Source organism: Lates calcarifer, linkage group LG18 (genome assembly GCF_001640805.2).
Source record: "Lates calcarifer isolate ASB-BC8 linkage group LG18, TLL_Latcal_v3, whole genome shotgun sequence".
NCBI lineage: Eukaryota > Metazoa > Chordata > Actinopteri > Centropomidae > Lates > Lates calcarifer.
Window position 1 is genome coordinate 7538652 of NC_066850.1, and position 20623 is coordinate 7559274.

The window sequence follows — 20623 nt, forward strand, 5'->3', positions numbered from 1 at the left end:
GTTTTGAAGCTATATTTTTATAGATTTTCCCACTGGCCGTCCATGTGAAGAAATCTTGGAAGAGCGCCTGAACCGCCCTCTGCACTTCAAGAAAACAGCATACCCAAGACTATAAAAGAGATAACATCCATATTATCCAGTGGTAACCTTAAATGATCCATGCAGCTCTGATTTATGTCACCAACCAGATATACTGTAGAGCATCCAGTTAAAGTTATGCTCAAATATCCATGTATAATTTCCCTTTTAATATGCACCCTCTAAAATCTACACCCTTTCAAGCAGAACCTGTGTTTATTGGCTCAGTCACACCTTGGCACATAACACCTTAGTTCCTGGAAATTCACATCAGTAAAATCAATCATCACCCCTAAAAAATGAATTACCAACTCATCTGTCCAGATTTATTCAGCACTTATAGAACTGCATTGTCTTTGTCTTCTTTATAAGTCAGTCTAATAATTTAAGATCTGTTGGGTTTCCTAATGTAAACAATGAAAGATCACAACAAGGACTTTTATTCTGAATAAAACATAAGATATGAACTTCCTCTATGAACTCCTTAATAATGACATTTCAAGAGTACAGAAAAGTGAGTGATGGGGCAGTGCATTTGAAGATAAATAAATAAATAAATAATGAGTTTAAGGGGCAAGGCTGTTACTTCAGTTCTTTGTTGCCCTCTGCTGGTCAGGATGTGTCCCTTCAGCTCAGACATTGAGCAGCACCCAAAGAGTAAGAAGAAAAAAACTCTACATTATCAACCCTGAACATGTAACATACTCACTAATGTCAGAAATGTTGTCACACATTTAGTCCAGGTTCTAGTGTGGGTTCACATCCCAGAGCTGCTGGGAAGAAAACAGAAACCTCTCATCTGTCTGAAACTGGCTCCAAGTGAAAGAAATTCCCTGCTGGTTCCAGCACTGAGTCACTGGACAGTCTGTTCTTGTTGTCTCAGTTGTCAAAGAGAGGGATGTCCTCACATCTGTGGGATGGTGAACCAGTGGGAAAGTGAATCCATCATTGTGGAGGGCCAGTGGAGTCCTGTCTACACTTTGGATCATCATGTTGCTTGATTGGTGGAGGTGTGCAGGCGAAACTGAGACAGATGCCAGACATTCAGAATTTCTAATACCTGTATATCAGATTGAAAGAATGAAATTAGTCAGTAGTTAAATTTGTTTACTTCCTCTTCCCTCTTCAGAGCCAATTTAGGAGTAAAAATACATATTTATTGAGCAACGTACTGTAAGAATGACATTTAAGAGATTGCATGATTAATCACATGTACACTCAGGCAATAGCCAGTTAGTCACAAGAATTTGTGTGACATCTGCCCCATTATTCACTCTTTTAAAAATCTCAAACATTTTCTGAGTTATTCTGCAAAAGCAGAGTTTTTTTTACGTTAATTGTATTTGTGTGAAATATCCACACAAGAACATAAATTAAGAACAATATTCTGATATATGTATAATAAATAAATATCTAATTAGACTTAACAACTTGCTGAAACAAAAAGAAAAATAAACTGAAGCAGATAAATTGTTAGTACAGTGATAACCAGGTGGATTTAGTACCACAATGATAAGATGTACAGAAGGTAACTGCTGACAAAATCAATGACATTTTTCTTCTTGTTGACCATAAAGGAATTTTTCATTCCTTTCACAAAAACAATAAAAAAAATGGTGTGACTTATAGTGGTATGATAAATAAAAGCCCAAATGTGTCATTGGGAATCACACCTTATATAGCCACCATATTCAGATAACTACAGCTAAACATTCCAGCTACGCTTATATTTATATTTTATTATATTTTTTAACAGTTACCCTCAGGATGAACACTACTGCTACAGACACACAGTACAGACTACTGTTTAAGGATTTTAGAATCCAGACAATCAAATACTATGGAGACAACTGAACACACTGATTTGATTTTATAAGGTGTTACCTGTTTCTGTTGGGAAAACGCAGTCATTTTGCAATCCCCTGGCAGATGTGTTGTACGAAGAGAAGGCATCTGCGTTTTGACAGTAGACCGCTGAGACTCCTGTTGCCTTCAGATCAATACAAAAATAGCCCAAATGTGACTACACAGTATGTTTCTGTCATCTGTGGAAAGCCATTTTGTATTTCACAGGCTTCAACATTTTAAGTCTTGCTTTGTAACATAAAATATTCACGTCTAAACACGCTGTACCTGCTGAGATGTGAAGCTGTGCGGCCCTACTGGAATCATGGCAAATGAATCTCTTTGCTTTTGAAGGTCTGCAGCTGTGAAAGGGAAATACAATTTTTTAAAATGATTGTGATATGTGAATGGACATGTGCTGAAGTGCTTCCAATTACTGTTCAGTTAGATTCATTTTGTTGTGGTTGAATGACAGTGTTCAGTATTCTTCCCAGACCTTGCCTTGCACACACTTACACTGTGCACTTTGTGTGCTACTCCTCTGTTTGACTTCTCTCCTCCATCTAGCCCGTCTGTTTGAAAACCAGACCTTTGAGAGACAGACAAATATCACATCAATAGCAAGTTGACACTCTATCTGAACAATTTTGATGTGAAAAACGATGAGTCTACCTTAATGGTGTCCTCAGGAAGTTTGATTTTGGCGGACAGTTTCTCTCTTATGTACATGTCTGCATACTGGCTGTGGGAGAATTCTGATTTGGGAAATAGAAACATATATTTAACTGCTTTTCTAAGTGGAAAATTGCAGTTTTGTGTTTGTTTGACTGTTCATAGACAAAAAACTAAAGCCACCTTGCTCGAGTGCTCTGCTCTGCTCTGGGGTGAAGGTGGTGCGGTTTCTGTGCTGGACACCTTTAGGTTTCTGATCACTGCTGCACGCTGTCTCAAGCATCTCTTTCTGACTCATTTCTTGTTGAATCAAAGACTCAACATCTGCGAATGACACACACAGACACACGCGAACACACACACACATATTACGTCAGCTTGCTAGAAAATGTTATTTCCAGAGATTTCCCCTCTCTCTGTTTCTTAATTCACCCAAATTGTGATGTTTATGTGGAAAATCAACAGGCTTCATTTTATAAACTAGATCAATCGATGGAGTTTATTTGGGAACTGATGCATCTTGTCCGTGCATGTTAGTAATTATGTTCCTCATAACAGTCTTCAGTTGGAGTTTCCGCCATTCTTTCAGTTGTTGTCAGTATTTCCAGTGACCTTACCCTGTTCAGTTCTGATGTGCGCATTGATCTCCATGCACATGGGCCCGAGGTCCAAGTGGATCTTTCTTAAAATTCGATTTATAGATGACACCTTATAGAACACAAAATGCAACAAAATATAACCAACTGCTGGAATATTTTCTGTCATGCTACATCGAAACAAATGAATTCCAATATCACTTACACTGGGAACTTTTGAGACTTTGCATAATCGCGCTGTTGCCAGCCGTTGTCGAATCTCCCAAGCGAAAATAGTCGGGTTTTCCCTCTTGCACTGGATAATAGTGGAGATGACACCGGGGGTGAGAAGCCGAGGCCGGCTCCCTCCAATGGTCTTGGGCTCTAGGAGTCCCGTGCGGCGGTAACGGCTCAGGATCTTACTGACACACCCGTTGGACACCTGGAAGACGCCACTTTGTTAAACTGATGTTTTTATTCACCAAACCCGATCCACCAGTATAACTATCACAGCAGACAACTACTTTCCCCAAATTCTGATTCACTTTAAAATCTGAATGTGTTTTTTAGTGCAGCTTTGCCAAAAAGGTTTTGCCTACCCGAAGTATCCTGGATATCTGACTTGGACGGACCCCTTCCGAGGCCAGTTCTATCATTTTCCTCCTCTTGGATTCTGGCAGAGGTCTGCCGTTGAGAAACAGCCCTCCTAGTTGGTTGACACTTCCACCACCTTAGCATAACACAGACTAAATTAAAATGGTCTTTACAAGACTTAATTATTGTAGAAATTGCCTTCTAATATGACATTTACTCTAATCTATGCTTACTGCACAACAAAGTCTCAGCAGGTGGTTTAATTAGATGCTTTAAAAATCTAATTTCTGTCTTAAAGTGCGTAATAGAAAAGAAAAATTAACCTTTGTGTTGCAGCTCAGTGTTTATTCCGCACATCTTTCTCCCCAGCCTCGACGATAATACAAAAACGTTCCCAATAAGAAACGACCTCAGACTCGCTGTGTGAAAAATGTCCAACACACACACACACCAAAAAAAAAAAAAAAAAAAAAAGTCCCACGCACCTCTGGTGAACGACAATGAGAGGAATCACGCCCTTCAGCAGAAATTTATAGGGCCTTGCAGACCTCGACATGACGTGGAGGGACACATTCTATTACCAGAAATGTCAACATTGCCTGGAAGTGGATGTGGGCATTATAAACTTAAAATAGGATTCAGATTAGTAGGTCTGTGCTGCCAAAATGTCATCTTAAAAAGACATGAAACAAATTGTCATTCCACGTTTATATGTATCAGGCATTTTCAAAAACAATGGGCCAGTGTTTTTGATTTAAGCAAATATGCAGAATAGAGAGATTCTGATCCATGATTCAGAAAGGTTCCTCCAAAGAATGCCACAGTAACTAGCATTTATTATTAAGTCCAACACTGATCGAGCTTGTTAATAAACACATCACACATTTAAAATGGACCAGAAATAAGTCATTACACACATGTAGACGCAGCTTTACCTGAACCAGAAAACTGAATGATCAGAGTTTACAAGATTTCTCGCCTACAGCACATTTCACAAATTTCCACCTCTGAATTCTTATAAATTGTGTTTTTTAATTCAAAAGCTCATCATCTTGCTGTAATCAGCAAATCAACACTGTAATATTGAAGTTTGGGAATTCAGGCTGGTTTCTTTTTGCGCAGTGGCTGACACAGTCTCAATCAGACAAACTTCATTTTTCAGTGCAACACCATCCACCTCCTTAAACTCCGGTGCGGCGTTATCCTGCCTTAACGAAGGTTTTAAAAAATTCCATCTTTCAAAGAACCTAAATAGTCAACACTGGTATGTTTCCCATCCTTTAGGGGGGCCTTCGTGGTCACGTGACTTGAGCATCCTTTCCCAGGTGAAGTGGCTCAGATTAAAAGGATCTCTGGTCTCCTTTCATAAAACAAACATTTGGAAATCTGCTCCAATGACGACTGCCATATGGTAAAGTGCTTTTGATAAATCATAAATCCATCACGCAGACTCTCTTTATTACATTTTCTTTCAAAACGTGAACAAATAGACTCGTATATGGGCGCAAGGAAAGGGCCAATTGGGGGACCTCTTTTATCCATAAGAGGGAGGCTAAAATAACCCTCACAGATGTTCCTTGGGCAGCCAGCAGATAAAAATGCGTTGTAAACGTTTCAAAGGGAAATATTTGACGAGCAAATATTAGCCTATGTGAAAACCCACACAAGGCTCGTCTTTGGGTCTGTTTAATGACTAATTGAATATCATTAGTTGGGTCCACACAGATCGAAGTGCCACCGAAATAAAGGCTCACATTTTAAAATGCCATATGGCCCAAATTATACATTAACCATGAGTTAGAGGACAATAATACTCTCTGTGTACAATCAGTCAGGTTAGATAGAGGACAGCCATTTTTGGACACCATCATCTCCTTGCCAACCGAGACAAAGGACAAATAAGGCGAGCCCTTTTTATTTATTACCGCGGAGTTGATGTGGTCATTGATTTATAGTACTTTATTGCACGTTCAGCTTGTGCCAAACGAGGTTGATTAAAGTACTTAGGTTGTGTTGTTAAGGCAGCGCCGCATATTCGTGGTGCGTAAATGTAAATCTGGGCTCGCCGAAGGAAGGGGCGGGAGTTTAGGCGCTCAAATCACGCCACAGACCGAGTGTATATTGTAATTACAGGTTCTGGGTGTTGGTCCCCTGTAGAGAATGCACAAATCCGTGCTTTATTGCGTCCTGAAGTGTTGAAAAATGGGAATAATTCAGCCGCGTAAAAAGGTCACCAAAACCTCTCCAAAGCGCACCGACGTGCCGTGTGCGCAACGGGGCTGCTCCTGTTGCAGTTTTCTCCTTCCTGTTACGAGACAGCAAAGAGATTCATGAAATGCCCATGATGTTGATTCTTACTTCAGTGAATGTTTTTCTGTTGTTAACGCGGGCGAGCGTTTTAGTCTGTTATTGTAAATAGGTCTTCCATCTGTCCATTTTCATGGCTGTGGCTAAATGTGCCGATTTCAGCAGTAAGCTACAGCACAAAAAAAACATCTGTCTTAACACGACGTTTAATTTTAACTGAGTGTTCACTGCTTTATCAAAACACGTAAACGGCTGTGACCTTAGAACAACAACACGGTGGAGCTTTATTTCTAACACATTTAATGATTCAGAATTAGATAGCTGACTCAAGTATATGTGATTATAATACTTAACACTACAACACAAAATCTTCCACCATCGTCTTGAACATCCTGCTTTTTCATACTTCTAATAGGTTCTTACATGAACATCACCATGCCTGAGTCCTTGTTTGTGGTGAGTATTTGCTGCACACTTATAATCAGACCCGCAGAAAAAACTATGCTAAACAGGCTAAATGACATCAAATTCCAAACAAGTCATTGATATTCCTGCTTTGTATCATTAGGGTTGTAGGTAAGGAGGATTTAGTCAGTGACAAAAGTAGATTTTTTTCCTCAAACGCACGCCTTAAGACAGTCGACTGGATATAGGTTATGATAGCTTTCTTAATAATAACGTCTCATTGGTACAAGAAACATTCAGTGCACCTTTCCTAAACCTGAAGTGGTGGTCATATGATGCGCGTTAGCCAAGGAATGTGAAAGGTTGTTTTAATTAACCTTATCTTTTCTTTCTGTTCAATTAAGCCTGTGGTAATTACACATTTACCTGAAGTGGAACACGTGGACAATTTTAATACAATGGCCTGAACGTCAGTGTCAGGGTGCATGTGTTTTGAGTTGTGTTCATGCATGACTGTTAATTTTACATTAGTGCCTTCAGTAAGAGAGAAGATATATGCTGCATGTACAGTGGTATGCAGTACTTATTAGTGCCCAATGACTTCCACATTATACCATTGTACCATTTTAGAAACAGACATGTCATATTTTTCCTAAGACTGATACTAATCTGATTTAATATTCATAATGTGCCATGTAAATCACCATCTTTTCTTTCTTTTTTCTCCTCAGGTGATATCATGAAGCCAGCCTCTCTCCTGAAGCTGCTGAAGTAAGTGAGTACATTTCCAGCTGACTCATTTTCATCAGGACTAATAAGAACAGGAGATGTTCTCGTACTTGGCAACTTTCTTGAATTGCCTGAGCTTATTATGGTACACAAATTGATTAGGATAAAATCAATATATATAGGTTGGGTAATGTTGTCTCGCTCATAAAAAAAAAAAAATCCCCATTGACTGACTGGCATGAACATCCATACATACTCAGACACAAATGCTTGTAGGAAACCAAAATGTCCATCCTTCAAGTTACATAATTCTGCTAGGGGTCTGTCTCCATCTCTCTCATGCACACAGTTCATGGTAGTCATTACAAGTCACTTATTTTGGGGATTAATGTCTGAGCATTAAATGAGTCATTACAAAACATTACAAAATATTTGGCCTCCAAATATTTAGAGTACGTCCCCAGAGTATGAATGTTCTCTTTCAGTAACGCTCGGCTTCCCTCTCACACAGTTACTCACAATCACGCCTGGGAGCTGCCATGTACAACTAAGCACTAGAACAACAGAATAAGCAAAAAAATAAATATCAATCTGATGGAAGATTATCCCTGGGCTTATGATATCCCCACAATTTTGATGTTGATTCTACCCATTACTTATTATTAATAATCATTATTATCACCACATGTACATGGTAGTGACCTCTCAGTTGGTTAATTGGACGCTTTTCACAGCAGACAATCCATTAGGTGTCCCAGTAAACCATGACAGTGAGTGAACATGCACAATACCAGTGCCCTGGGACTGGCTCACAAAAATGGAATGCAGCCATCATTAATGTTATTAATCCCACCTGTGCTTTTCCTGCTTTTACTAGTCAAAATGTCTACTATTAGAAAAAGCTATATGTTAAATTATGTGTTGTTCTGTTCTTTAGAACATTTAAGTTTTAATAGTATTTTGGTTTTTGCAGGTGTGACATTCTGTTGAATTTAGAAATCTTGTAATTAAAACCACATCCTGTTTGATTTATATCATTTCAGTCTTGATATATTGAACAAAGTGTAGCAGGGGCAGAATGACAAGGACAAAATATGCATGAAAATGTGGTAAATTTATTTATCAGAGACATTAAGCTTTTTTTCTTCTTTTGTAAATGCAATACACTTCCGTCGTGCAAGGCTCTGACCGAAATCAGAACTTTCCGATACACCTTGAAGGCACCGTTAGCTGGGTTAACAGTATGCTGACGTGTCGCACCTCTTGCTCCGGAAGACTTTATTTCAATTGGCTTACGCGGTCTACAGGCGGCTCCATTCGCTCCCATTCATTCAGATCCTAAGACCCGGAAAGGTTTTGACGTGTGTGTATGCATGGCAAAGTGTGTTTCCGGTATAACGTGTGTGTTGATCGGTGCTCAGCCTTTTTCTCTTGGCTTTCAGTAGAACAGTCACTGACTTCAGAGTCCCAGCTCCCTTACCTGGTCACCCCTTAACGGCGTTATATCTCAAACCGGTGGACATGGCATCTGTTTCGGCACCAGCTCAGACAGCCCCCGCTCCGACTGCTCCTCTGCAAAGAGGAATTGTGAAAATGGTAGGAATCCTAACATATGAATATGTGAACTCACTCGGTGAATCAAGGGATACAGCGAGTTAGCTTAGTGAGACAAGGGCTAATGAAGGCTAAACTAACTGTCGATTGGCATACAACTTTAATTTAACTTGTTTGACAATATAAATATAAGTATCTGTTGAATGCAGGTGCTGGCATTATGTTATTAACAACTGTCAGTACCATGCAGCTCACCTGGCTACGGCAGCATGCCAGCTAACATTAGTTAGCTGGTTTGCTACTAAATTTGCTAGCCAGCTAATGAGCTGAAACCAACTGACATTAGCACATGTGTTGCTATCTTGGTAGCTAGCTATAAGTAACCCAAACTATCCATTTCACAGGAAATTGCAACTGTATTGACAGATATTAAGATGTCAAAAGTCCACTGTGATGAGACAAATTAGATTTATATCTACAAATAGTCCAGCTCACTGGACACTATTGCCATTAAGTAACTTAGCTGTAAGGTTAACAGATGTTTAGTTTCCCAGCTAACGGCTGTTAGCTATTAGCTAACTAGCGTTTACTGCCCAGCAAGTGTTAACTTGTATGATCAAAGTTCGTGGTCTGTGGTGCTGCTATACGCGAAGTTGACAGCGTTTACATACAGTGAATACATTTATCTTATTGACCTCATGTAAATCAGCCCTTGGACAACTAGCATGAAAGCTAACACCGTTTCATTTTGTCCCTCTCAGAGTTTCCTGTAAGTGGCATTGTGTAATGTCTCAGCGGTTAAAGCACCGATCATTAACATTAAGGAAAACTGAGATTCCACAGCTCACACACTAGTTGAGCTGCTCAGTGTGCTCAACCCTTAGCCACTGACTGAGCACTTCTTCAGTGTGCCGGGTCAAACCGGCCACGGGAAACTGACACGTAGCTACAGCTTTCTTGCCCCCCTAAAATCTCCCATTCATCTTAGTTGTGTGTAGTCTCTGTTCGTCCATATGTTACTTAACCCTCTTTAACTTAGACATGGCCAGACACTTTGTTCTAAAGGCAAGTTAACCTTTACTCGTCCAGATAAAGTTAACAGATTTTCTTATTGTATGACTTTGCATAGTTAGCTTGTTAGCACCTGTGGAAGGTGCTGAGTAGATCCACGGTGCTGAATCTGCCGGCCACCATGAAACTCTACTGGAACAATAATATTGCCTCGCTCAAGGGAACTTCAATGATAGTGGATGACTCAGGGAAACTTTTTTTTTTTTTCATATTTTCCTAGTAGGCTTTGAGCTGGCCCTTCTTACCCACAATATTAATATTAATACCCAAGTGTTGCTTTTAGAACTTGAATTTGCTGGGATTGATTAGATTAAATAAATTTACATATTATTGTCAACAGGCTGGAACACACAGCTATAATTTCTCTTGTGGTATATGTTAAGTTGTTTTAGATGTTAGTAATAGTTAAAAAAGCTACATGTCACCCCTCATCAGCAAGTATCATAGACAGACTCAACACATAATTACCCTTGTATCCAGGCATTTGAAGAAGGGCTGTTTTTAGAACTGTGGTAACTGCTGTAAACAGGTAGACATTCTCCCTGGAGAAGGACATGTGTGAGTAGGCTACACACTTGGGGGTTTATTACTAAAGGAGTTGAGGGTTCTGGGAGTAGATAATTATAGCATCCTTTTTTAGTGCGCCAGAGAGAGTAGGTAGATTAATATGATTTTGGTAAGAAATGAATTTCAAATTAACTCTTAGCTTTCTCCAGGTTTGTATTAACTTTGCCCTTCATTTATTATGCGCACAGAATACATAATTTAGTAATATAGTAGTCAGGTCTGTGCCTTGTGAAAGGTGATCATGGAGTCAAGCAAAGCCATGTTGTGCATTCCAAATGGAACTTGGCCATTTTGTAAACAGAGAAAGGGGGGTAGTGCCTCTTTGGCCCTTTTTTTTCCATGGCTGGTTGGTGTGTAAACCTCTCTGCTTAACCTATACTTGAAGGGACTGAGTCTGTTAGTGGGGAACAGTGGTGTTTTGAAGGGATGAGTTTATCTTGCCCACATCTTAGATCAACAGCCCCCAGTGATGCTCCCTGCAGACACACCGGAGAGTCCGCAGATAAAAGGTGTTTGCTCAGATTCGTGTAAATGCCATGGTTGTCAAACCCAAGAGTAGGTTATCTTTTTTTTTTTTTGTATTTAGCCACGTTATCAGATAGCGTGATCTCACCTTGCGGTTGAATGACAGACTGTCACCATGGCAACGTGTAGTGTGAAGTTGCTTTCCAGCTCTATAGCTATCATAGTTGTGCTGACTCCTGCTACACCTTTTAAGACTGTGCTAATTTAAAGGTAGCACGGTTTTGTAATTTGGAAACTGATTAGCATCCACTCAGCAGGCTCAGCACACGAGCTTGGATGTAATTCACTGCTTAAATTGCCGACTTCTGTATTTGCTTACCTGCTGCACTTGTTTATGTTACACCAGTTTCAAATTAATTCCCATGACCCTCCCATTGTGCTTATCAGTTTGACACTTGCTGCTTTGTAAATGCAAATTTAATGGTTTACTGAATGAAGTAAAGTGCATGTATTGTCTGAGAGGAAATAGAAACTGAAAGCTGTCCCGTGGAGAAGCAAGAAGAGGGAGAACTCAAAGATGCTATCTGCATTTGCTGAATGAAATAATGGTCAGTCCTATGACTGATTGTATGTTTTCCAACTGACAGTCTTTTTTGTCATCTCTCCAGGTCTTGTCGGGCTGTGCTATCATTGTTCGGGGCCAGCCTCGAGGCGGCCCACCCCCGGAGCGTCAGATCAATCTCAGTAATATCCGAGCTGGGGCCATGGCCCGCCGAGCTGCTCAGGGCCAGCCCGACACCAAGGACACCCCTGACGAGGTGAGTCCCATTGTGATTGTGTTGGTTTACAATTTGTGTGTGTTTGGCAAAGGCAGAACAAGGTCCTGCTTAGTAGCCCCACAACACACACACTGATATTCCAATTTGAATGCTGATGTGTGGGTCTTTGTTCTTACTGTCAGTAGTTTGCTTTGGATTTTTTGTCACATGACTTTGCTATCCTTTGTTTGAGTAGTTGTACCATAATTGTGTATGAACTGTACCTGTATTCAGATCATGCCTGTTTGTTGAAATGATGATGTAGTCTAGAGATAAACAAGTCAATTCTCAATTGAACTAGAGGCTTTAAGATGCCACTGGTGTAATTTAACATTTTCTTATCAAGCCTTCGAAAAGTTGGAGTCCAACAGTTTATTTATAGCAGCAAGATATTACTGTTTTTTTTTAAAATTGATTAATATCTGCAAGACTTGAATGTCTGCTGTTTATTTTTTAATTAGGCCTTGACAGATGGTCACATCTTTTTTCTTTTTTTCTTATTAGTGAAAAACATGTTTATAGCAGGTTTTTCTAACATGCTAATTATTGTGTTTTGTGCGTACTGTTTTCACCTCATTACAGTAGATTGATAGGTGGATTAACCTGCAGTGTGGGCCACCAACTGTGATCGTAGTGTTACTTTGTCAGAAAATAATACATTCTAAATTGGATTTCAAATTAAAAATAGTGTTTCTCTTTGCTGCTATTTGTTTCATTCTGCTGCCACTCGTGAGTAAAGTGGACCTTGATAAGTTGTTTGTGACTAACTTTTGGTTGAATCACTGTGTAGTGGTGTACATTAACATTCCTGTCTGTGTTGCAGCCTTGGGCCTTTCAAGCCAGAGAGTTCCTGCGGAAGAAGCTAATTGGCAAAGAAGTGTGCTTCACTGTGGAAATCAAGACTGCTCTGGGCAGGGAGTACGGCATGGTCTACCTGGGGAAAGGTGAGTGCCCTGTCACAAACTGGCGCTGAACAATGTCTATATAAATCATACACATTTCATAAATGTTCCTTTGGCCTTCATCTTCCAGCATTATGGAACTAACATCTTACACAGTAACGTAACTGTTACTAAGTGCAACTCAGCAGTTTGATAGTGATACAGTACTGTTTAGTATTTTTCAGGAAGTTGTACCTGATGCTACCTTATTAGCCGCAGGTAAGATTTCACTGAGAATTGTTTACAAAAAGAGATTTTGTGTAGTTAAGTGTCCCTCAGTTGAATTGCCACTTGTCCAGCCAGATTACCTGACCTGAACTAACTGCTGTATGATTGTAAACATACCATTCTAAAATAAAACAAATCAAAAAAGATTAGTTCAGTTTTTTTATGAAATGCTTTTACTCTGTGCTCTCATTTTAGACACAACAGGCGAGAACATTGCTGAATCTTTGGTGAACGAGGGCCTCGCCACAGTCCGCAGGGAAGGAATCCGAGGGAACAAGTAAGATGTTTTCTCTTATGCTGCCTGCACCTGTACACTTCCAAGAGCTTAATACTCTGTCAGGCCCATTTAGCTAAAAATGTCCCAAGCAATATGGGACTATACCATATATCACAGTTTCCCTTTGGAATATTTTGCAGTTATGTATCAGATTCTGTGGTGTGTATAATGTTATGATGCTATAATCAGATCTGTTGGCATGAGTGACCATGGGTGTGTTATTATGCAAGGCACTGAAATTAAATGCTTTCCCCTCCAGAACTGTTAGCTCAGTCAGTGTGGTTGAAGTAATTCTGGATGTCGAGGCTGGTTTTTGTTTGCAATCCTATACTTTGTTTCACAGAATGAGGAGAAAATCACTGCTGGCAACGTGATGTAATCTTCTGCTTGCTTAAAGCTTATAGCAGTGCAACACTGGTAAATCTGTGGCGAGATATACACAAGTCATCAACTGGCAGACTGGAGAGAATTGAGATAAAGCTGTAGTGTCCCAGATGGTGGCAGTATTACCCTGCTGCTACAGTGATGTCCCTCTGAAACCCTTTTCTGCCACATTGCCCTTAAGCAGCAATCCCCTAAATACACTTGCACACCCAGTGCTATATGACAAAGTACTATATATCCCCCCCAGTGGCAGTATTTGCACATTACACATATTACAAGCAATTTGACTCATGCTGCTACATTTGTATCTTCCAACATGAACAGAGATGATGTGAATATTTTGCCACTAATGACCCATCTCAAGCATTCTGTGCAATGGCCCAGAACAAGCGCTAATGTAAATGATGCTTTAAGTGTAAGCGGGCATCATTTGGCCAAAGGGGAGGCCCATTACTCAGTGAGGACTTTAGGCCTTAGTTTTTCTCTCAATGCTCAAACCTCCAATATCATTACCCCTCATGACTGGCTACGCTGAACACACTAACTATAATGTGATGATAATTATGGGGGTGATGATAACGATGATGGCTTCGGACAGTGCAGTTAAACATGTGCTCAGGAGCTGACTGTGACTTGGGAAAACGTCCAGCCAACTGACGAATATAAGGGCTGGGGCCAGTTGTTCAGCAGTGCACCAGAGCAGGCTGAGGCACAGTTGTTCCCAGGCTGGTTTTCACTGGTTTATTAGAGCAAAAAGGAACGGCCTCTCACGCACATAACAGAACACAAGTTGGACTGAATGTTCACTTCTGTCCATTTATGTAAACAACTTTGTATTCCATTTTTCCATGGACTAAAATTCCTGAACTATATCAAGCCAGTTTAATTTCACTTTTTTTAAACCAAAATCTAATTCATTGCTTGTTGACTTGTGCGTACTTGTATGTTACTGTTTAAAGAATTGTGTTTTTTTTTTCTAGCTTTAGAAGTGAAAATATGATTTGAATTTTAAATGCATCCTACCTATACTTTGATGCTGTCAGGGAGATTTCTATATTTATTTAGATCAAACAGATGAGTTTTTGGTTCATCATTTGACAGAGTTTCACTTTGACTTGATCAGTCATAAAAAATGCTGTCCTTGGTGCTGAGCCATACGGTGTTCGAAACAGACACGTTCATCAATCTTCTCCACTCGGGCTTGTGTCTCAGTCTCTGTCGCTCAGTCAGACTGCTTCTCCTCAAAAATGATTAATCCATTCACTGAGGTGAAAATTGGTCAGATTCCATGGCATTACACTTCCCTTTTGAGAAATTAAAACCACAGGTGGGGAGTATGACTGACTGGTTTGTGTAACACCCACCCACCAGAGCAGACGGGAGCTATATTAACATGGAAACCAACTGTGCTTTGTAACCCCCCATTGCTCCTTTTTTCCAACTGGAGCCTCGGAGGAGTGCTGGCTGAGGGGTGTAAACGTCCGGGGGGTGAACTGTGCTGTCTTGGGCCTCGCTGCTCCCTCGGAGTGGAACCCTTCCAGTCAAGTACACGAGGGAACAGGACTTCCCACACCCTCTTTAAACCGTATAAAGACAACAGGGAGCTCTAAAACAGTTTACAGGTTCAACACTTTGTATCTATTTTAAGTATTTTTGGTTGCACAAGGAAGCCATATGGAGATGAAAGATGCAGCCTACAGCATGTTCAAATATAAGGGACTTGGAGAGTTTTTTTTCCTTGGCCCTTGTTCCTCCAGTAGTTGTGCTCAGTGCTGCACTTTGTTGCCCATCAATATTTGTTTTGATATGAAGCAGTGTGTTGGTTGGAAGGAGCTGCTGACCTAAAAAAGCAACCAATCTATTTAGAGACATGGATAAGTTCACTATCATCTGCCTCCACACATGAAGTTATTTCTATATCTTAACCAATCTGCTTGTGAATTTCTTTCCATTTATTTCTGTGGGTTTACAGTGTCTGCTCTCCTTGATTACATTGTGAGTCTCTCACTCTATCTTTGAAGCTTTCTGTTTCTGTTTAGCGCTTAAATTCTAAGTAGCTTAAGCGCAACTGACTTCTTACAGAAAGTTTCACTTTTGTTGCTCAGTAAGCAAGAAACAGTTTTGATTCAATTTGAGGTTAGTACTTAAATCAGCGCAGAGGGGAAAGCAGACTTGACGCCATTTTGGGCACGAGTCCAAAAGCCCAATTAGGAACACACAGCTGGAGAACAGGTTATGTGTGTGGCATTTGAATTGAGACCTACTTTGTTGCCTCTCCAAAGTGAACAGTGTCCTTTTAGGCAGCAAGATGTGAAAAATTCAGTTTATGCACTGTTCATTTTTAAAAGGCTCCAGTCAACATTGCTGCTGCCATATCAGTCGGGCAGCCTTTGCTTCTTGGAAACACAAAGGCCTGTTGGCCATTTGAAGTTCTGAATAATTAAAGTTGTACAAGGGCCCTCAAAAGGCATTAGGCTGCACAATTTAGAGAGCCAGCATGGAATTAATTGTGGCGTTTGTAGCCAGCTGCGTGGTTGCTTTTGAAGGAGCTGTCAAACACTGTTATTGTCTCTTCGCAAACTGCTCGGGTAGATTTTTTTTAAAGCAGTTATAATCTGGTCATCAGCTGGTTGCCACTAAAACAACAGTGCAGTTTGTCGGGAACAGCACTTCATCCAGCACTTAATTCAACAAAGCTGGAGCCTTACCAAACTCACACAGACCTGTACTTTTAATGAGCACTTGTACTCGTTGAAGTTTACAGGCAATGGCAATTTTGTTGCACTCAAAAGCTAAAACTGTTGCTGGAGGTCGATGAATTGTAATGAATCAAACATAACGAAGTTAAAAGACCTTTCACATTGGCCACAAGTTGTTGTACTTCTTGTAATGCTAATATTTACCTGTTGGAACAAAGCTTCAGGTAGGGCATGTTTTAACACAGCCTGGATAAGAGCAATTATAGCATGTTAAACTTAACAAGAGGTGTGACTCTACAATCCAAACCTTTTCTGCTTGGTGGATACAATGTGTGTCCCTTTCCGCCTGGTGTGAAATTAATTGCAACTTGTTAACAGGCTGAGCTAGTTGTTACTTTTCAAGGAGCTCGTCAAAGGGGTTTTACGGCACTCAAAAACCCTCTGATCTTTACAGAGCTGTTTGTAACCTAGTTATGAGCAATATTTTAACTCGAGCTACCGCAGTGTCAGTGCAGCTGTGTTCACTAACAGGATTTTCGTTTTCCAAAGTTAGTAAGAAGCCATCTGTGAAAGTTTCAGTGTCAGCTTCACTCAGCTGCAAGTTTCAGGTGTAAGGCAGTGGAGTGAATTTAACATAGTTGCTGTGCAATTTTCTTTTGGTTTCTTATTCTAAGCAGTGCTTTCATCTGAAGGTATTCTTCACGCTGTGGCTGCATGCAGGTTCTTCTGAAGGAGATGGCTTGAAAAGAGAAAGAAAATATGTGTTCCATGTTCACAACTTGAAAAATGGCAGCAAAAAACTCAAAGTCAAACTGTCTGGTTGTAAGAAGATTTTACAGCTACCTTCTATCCACTATGTATACAGAGAGCTACATATAGATGTTTTTACTTTAAGAGTTGTCCAGAGTTTTAGATGTAATGTGTTGTTCCTTTTATTGTGTCTTAAACTTTCCTTTATTTATTTATTTCTCTACGTGACCAGCCCAGAGCAGGCCAGACTCTGTGACTTGGAGGATCAGGCGAAGTCTTCCAAGAAAGGCTTGTGGAGCGAGGGCGGCGGCACACACACCATCCGCGACCTCAAATACACCATAGAGAATCCCCGCAACTTTGTTGACTCCCTGCACCAGAAACCTATCAACGGTAATGAATGTGGGAGGGGCACACACACTGACGCACTCACACAGACAAAGCTTGGCCTAGGAAACAAAGACCCATGGTGTATGAAAACACACACTCTTACATAAGCCTCTATTTTCCTATAAAAAACAAATTTACAGGCTATGTCAGAAATCCACCATTTGTTTGAAGATATTTCACTCTAAATATTCACTTCAGGGCATGTAATGGCACGCAGTGTATCACCCCTCACTGGCTCATTCCTCCTCTCTCTCATCTCTGACCTACCCGAAGTATAATGTGCCACTCAATTCATTTCCAGGCGACCGCCGTTAACAGCGGCTCAGCTCATTTCACCACCCTTTAATTGAATGGCAAAATGAACAGGGGAAGGCTCTTCTTTTTTTTCACTCTTTTATGTCTTGTTCTTACCATTCATGAGAGACCGTCAGGGTTGTTTTGGAATTTGAGGCAGCAATTCAGCCGAAGCGCTTTAAATGTGCACCAACTGAGTCGCTGTGAAAACCGGAATACCAATTTCTTTCTCATCCCCTTATGCAGACACACACTTACATAGACATATACATGCACACAAGTTGTAGACAGAAGGCAGGCGTGTTTAGACTTTAGAGAACCCATCATTAGAATATCATTTATGTGTGAAATGCCTCTCACACAGGTAACTTGCATCCTGTCCATTTTATTGAGGTGCTTTAGAGGTTAGGATTAACAGTTGAGTACAATATAATACATCAAAAGCTCTCCAAAAGAATTGACCTAGCCTCAGACCTTGATATGTTGCATATTACATAGTCAAAATCTTGAAGTGACACTCCATCAAGAATCTGTTTTGTGTAATATAAAGTATTCCCCGTAGCAGACTTGAAAGAAGAAAATGTAGTTTCCCTCTTACCATTGCCATCTGAGTGTTAGTGTTGACAACTATAGCTTAGCAAGTAGTGTATTAGCTGCGTTTTGGCTAGTTTCTTGTTAGCATACTGACAACATAGCAGTGGATTATGCTGCAGGATTATGTGGTTTCTGAAGTTCCTGTCAACATTTAGTTGATTTTTCTGCTGCGAAAACTTAAATGCCATCGTAACTGAAAAAAATTCAAGCTGGCAACAGCCCGTCTGTGCTGTGAGGAGGGAAACTGCAGACCTGGTTACAGCATCCTTTTCAGTCTACAGTGTTGAGTGTTTGATAGAGATGGGTTTTGGTTGGAGTATCACTTTAAGTCTGCAAAGGAGGGCATGGCATTCTGCTCTTTCAAAAGCCCTAGACAGCAAGTCCTTCAGTTCACTTCAGACACTTCAGTTCCATTGTTCATTAAAACACTGTGGTTGTTTTCAGCAGATCACAGGTATTATTGTTTTTGAATCAATGAATGTTGTGCAATGCACTGTTGAAAAATACAATATATGCTATGACAATATTCTTAATCTTCCCAGGACGAAGGAAGATTAAAATGAATGAAATAAATTCAGAGATTCGTAAGCCTGATGTTGGGTTTCCACCATGGATGCATAATCATTCAATCTTCACCTTATATTTCCCACTATGAAACCTAGGGCTTATAAACAAATAAGCGTGTCTAATCTGAGAGCTTGATTTCTTTATACTCATTGTAATTTGACACAGTCTCTTCTCCTCCCTCGAACACTTACACATTTTGTTCTCTTCCCTCCCTCCAGCCATCATCGAGCATGTTCGTGACGGCAGTGTTGTTCGTGCCTTGCTGCTCCCCGACTACTACCTGGTCACTGTCATGCTGTCTGGAATTAAGGTAACAACCACTCGCTGCACTTACAGATGTGGTCAAATGCTGAACAATTTATCTTTGTTGACAAACTGCGTTATAGTCAAGAGACAACAGTAACAACATGTAGTTAGCATAAATAAACGCATATCACATGGGTAACCACATGTGAATAAAAATACCCATAAAGACACAAAAGAGCAACATCTCATTTTTGTTGCTTCTTTAAGTCTGTGTTTGTTCTAGCAGTGTCATATCCGCTCTGCTAAATTTCCCCATCAATCTCTTTCCCCCAAGCCCAGCTTTGCCAATGGACCACTCAAGATAACTAATCTTTTTCATCTCCCACTTGAAGATATTACATCCATTTCAAGGTGTTCTTTGTCTCGTTGTTCAAAGGCTTGTCTGTTCGTCGCGCCTGTTGTGTTTGTATCCGTCTGGTGTTTTGCCACTCTCAAAAGGAGAATACAGATGCCATGTGCAGCAGGGTGACATCAGTTAAAAGAGGATGAGAGTAGTACACAGAACATATTATATCAAAAGAATGTGCGCACAGAAAACTCTTAGAATTAACTGGTTGACTACTGGGAACTGCAGTAGATCAGATGTGTGCTTCTCTTCAATACCGAAGTAATCAAAGTGGGCACATTTTAACATATTTTTGAATGCAAAATAATAATTGATTGAGGCATGTGTATTATTGTGTTAATGTGTGTGTGTGTGTGTGTTTTTTTCTTCTTCTCTCTAGTGTCCCACATTTAAGCGGGAAGCGGACGGTACAGAAACACCAGAGCCGTTTGCAGCAGAGGCCAAATTCTTCACTGAATCCCGGCTTCTGCAGAGAGACGTTCAGATCATCCTGGAGAGCTGCCCCAACCAGATCATACTGGGCACCATCCTTCACCCGGTAAGACACAGGAATGAGCACCCAGTCGTGGCAGTGTCATTACAACTCAGGGCTTTCCATGCCATTAATTGTCTCTTGTCTTTCCCTGTTTCCCTTTGTCTCAGAACGGTAACATTACAGAGCTCCTGCTGAAAGAAGGCTTCGCCCGCTGTGTGGACTGGTCCATGGCTGTTTACACCCAGGGAGCTGAGAAACTCAGAGCTGCTGAACGGTGCGCAACTAGAACAGGACAATTAGCTGTCCACAGAAAAAGTTAACTTTTAGTAAACATATCTTTAACTGTTTTAGTCAAGTGGCAGAGAAGCTGTCTTATACATAAATAAATCCAGCTATTGTTCAGCTGGCAGAGAAAAGTGTAGAAGTCCATTTTACAGTATAGTCGGTTCTGGAAATCACTGATTTGAAGATGTAATGAACAAAGAGATAATATGCAGGTTCTTGAGGTATTGGAAATAACAGGGGAAAATCAGATAGTCATATGTACACATTTATGTCACCACTACTTGAGATGAACAGTCGCACTCTGTTCTGCTGCAGTGACATTCATTCTCTGCAGTCATTGCAGCAATGACTTTTGGCTAATCGTGTAGGAATTTCTCTCGCTTTAATGAGCTTCTGTAGCATTTTTC

At 40.4% G+C, this 20623-nt stretch overlaps 2 protein-coding genes across 2 annotated transcripts in view; one reads left to right on the forward strand and one right to left on the reverse strand.

Annotated features, from left to right (window-relative positions):
• Nucleotides 1-301: 301 nt before the first annotated feature.
• pax4 (paired box 4) lies at nt 302-4209 on the reverse strand. The gene is made up of 10 exons (XM_051077652.1): nt 4088-4209; nt 3770-3900; nt 3397-3612; nt 3213-3303; nt 2779-2919; nt 2596-2678; nt 2440-2512; nt 2212-2285; nt 1963-2068; nt 302-1138 (listed from the first exon to the last, which is right to left on the reverse strand). Exons 1-10 carry the CDS (start codon nt 4119-4121, stop codon nt 825-827), a joined length of 1263 nt encoding a protein of 420 aa, XP_050933609.1. The 5' UTR covers nt 4122-4209; the 3' UTR covers nt 302-824.
• A 4368-nt stretch (nt 4210-8577) lies between these two features.
• snd1 (staphylococcal nuclease and tudor domain containing 1) overlaps nt 8578-20623 on the forward strand; it is a 164379-nt gene continuing 152333 nt past the window's right edge. The window contains 8 exon segments of the mRNA XM_018670981.2: nt 8578-8801; nt 11531-11680; nt 12504-12624; nt 13045-13126; nt 17192-17352; nt 19023-19114; nt 19836-19994; nt 20099-20205. Coding sequence (XP_018526497.1) covers nt 8727-8801; nt 11531-11680; nt 12504-12624; nt 13045-13126; nt 17192-17352; nt 19023-19114; nt 19836-19994; nt 20099-20205 — 947 coding nt within the window. The 5' untranslated portion in view covers nt 8578-8726.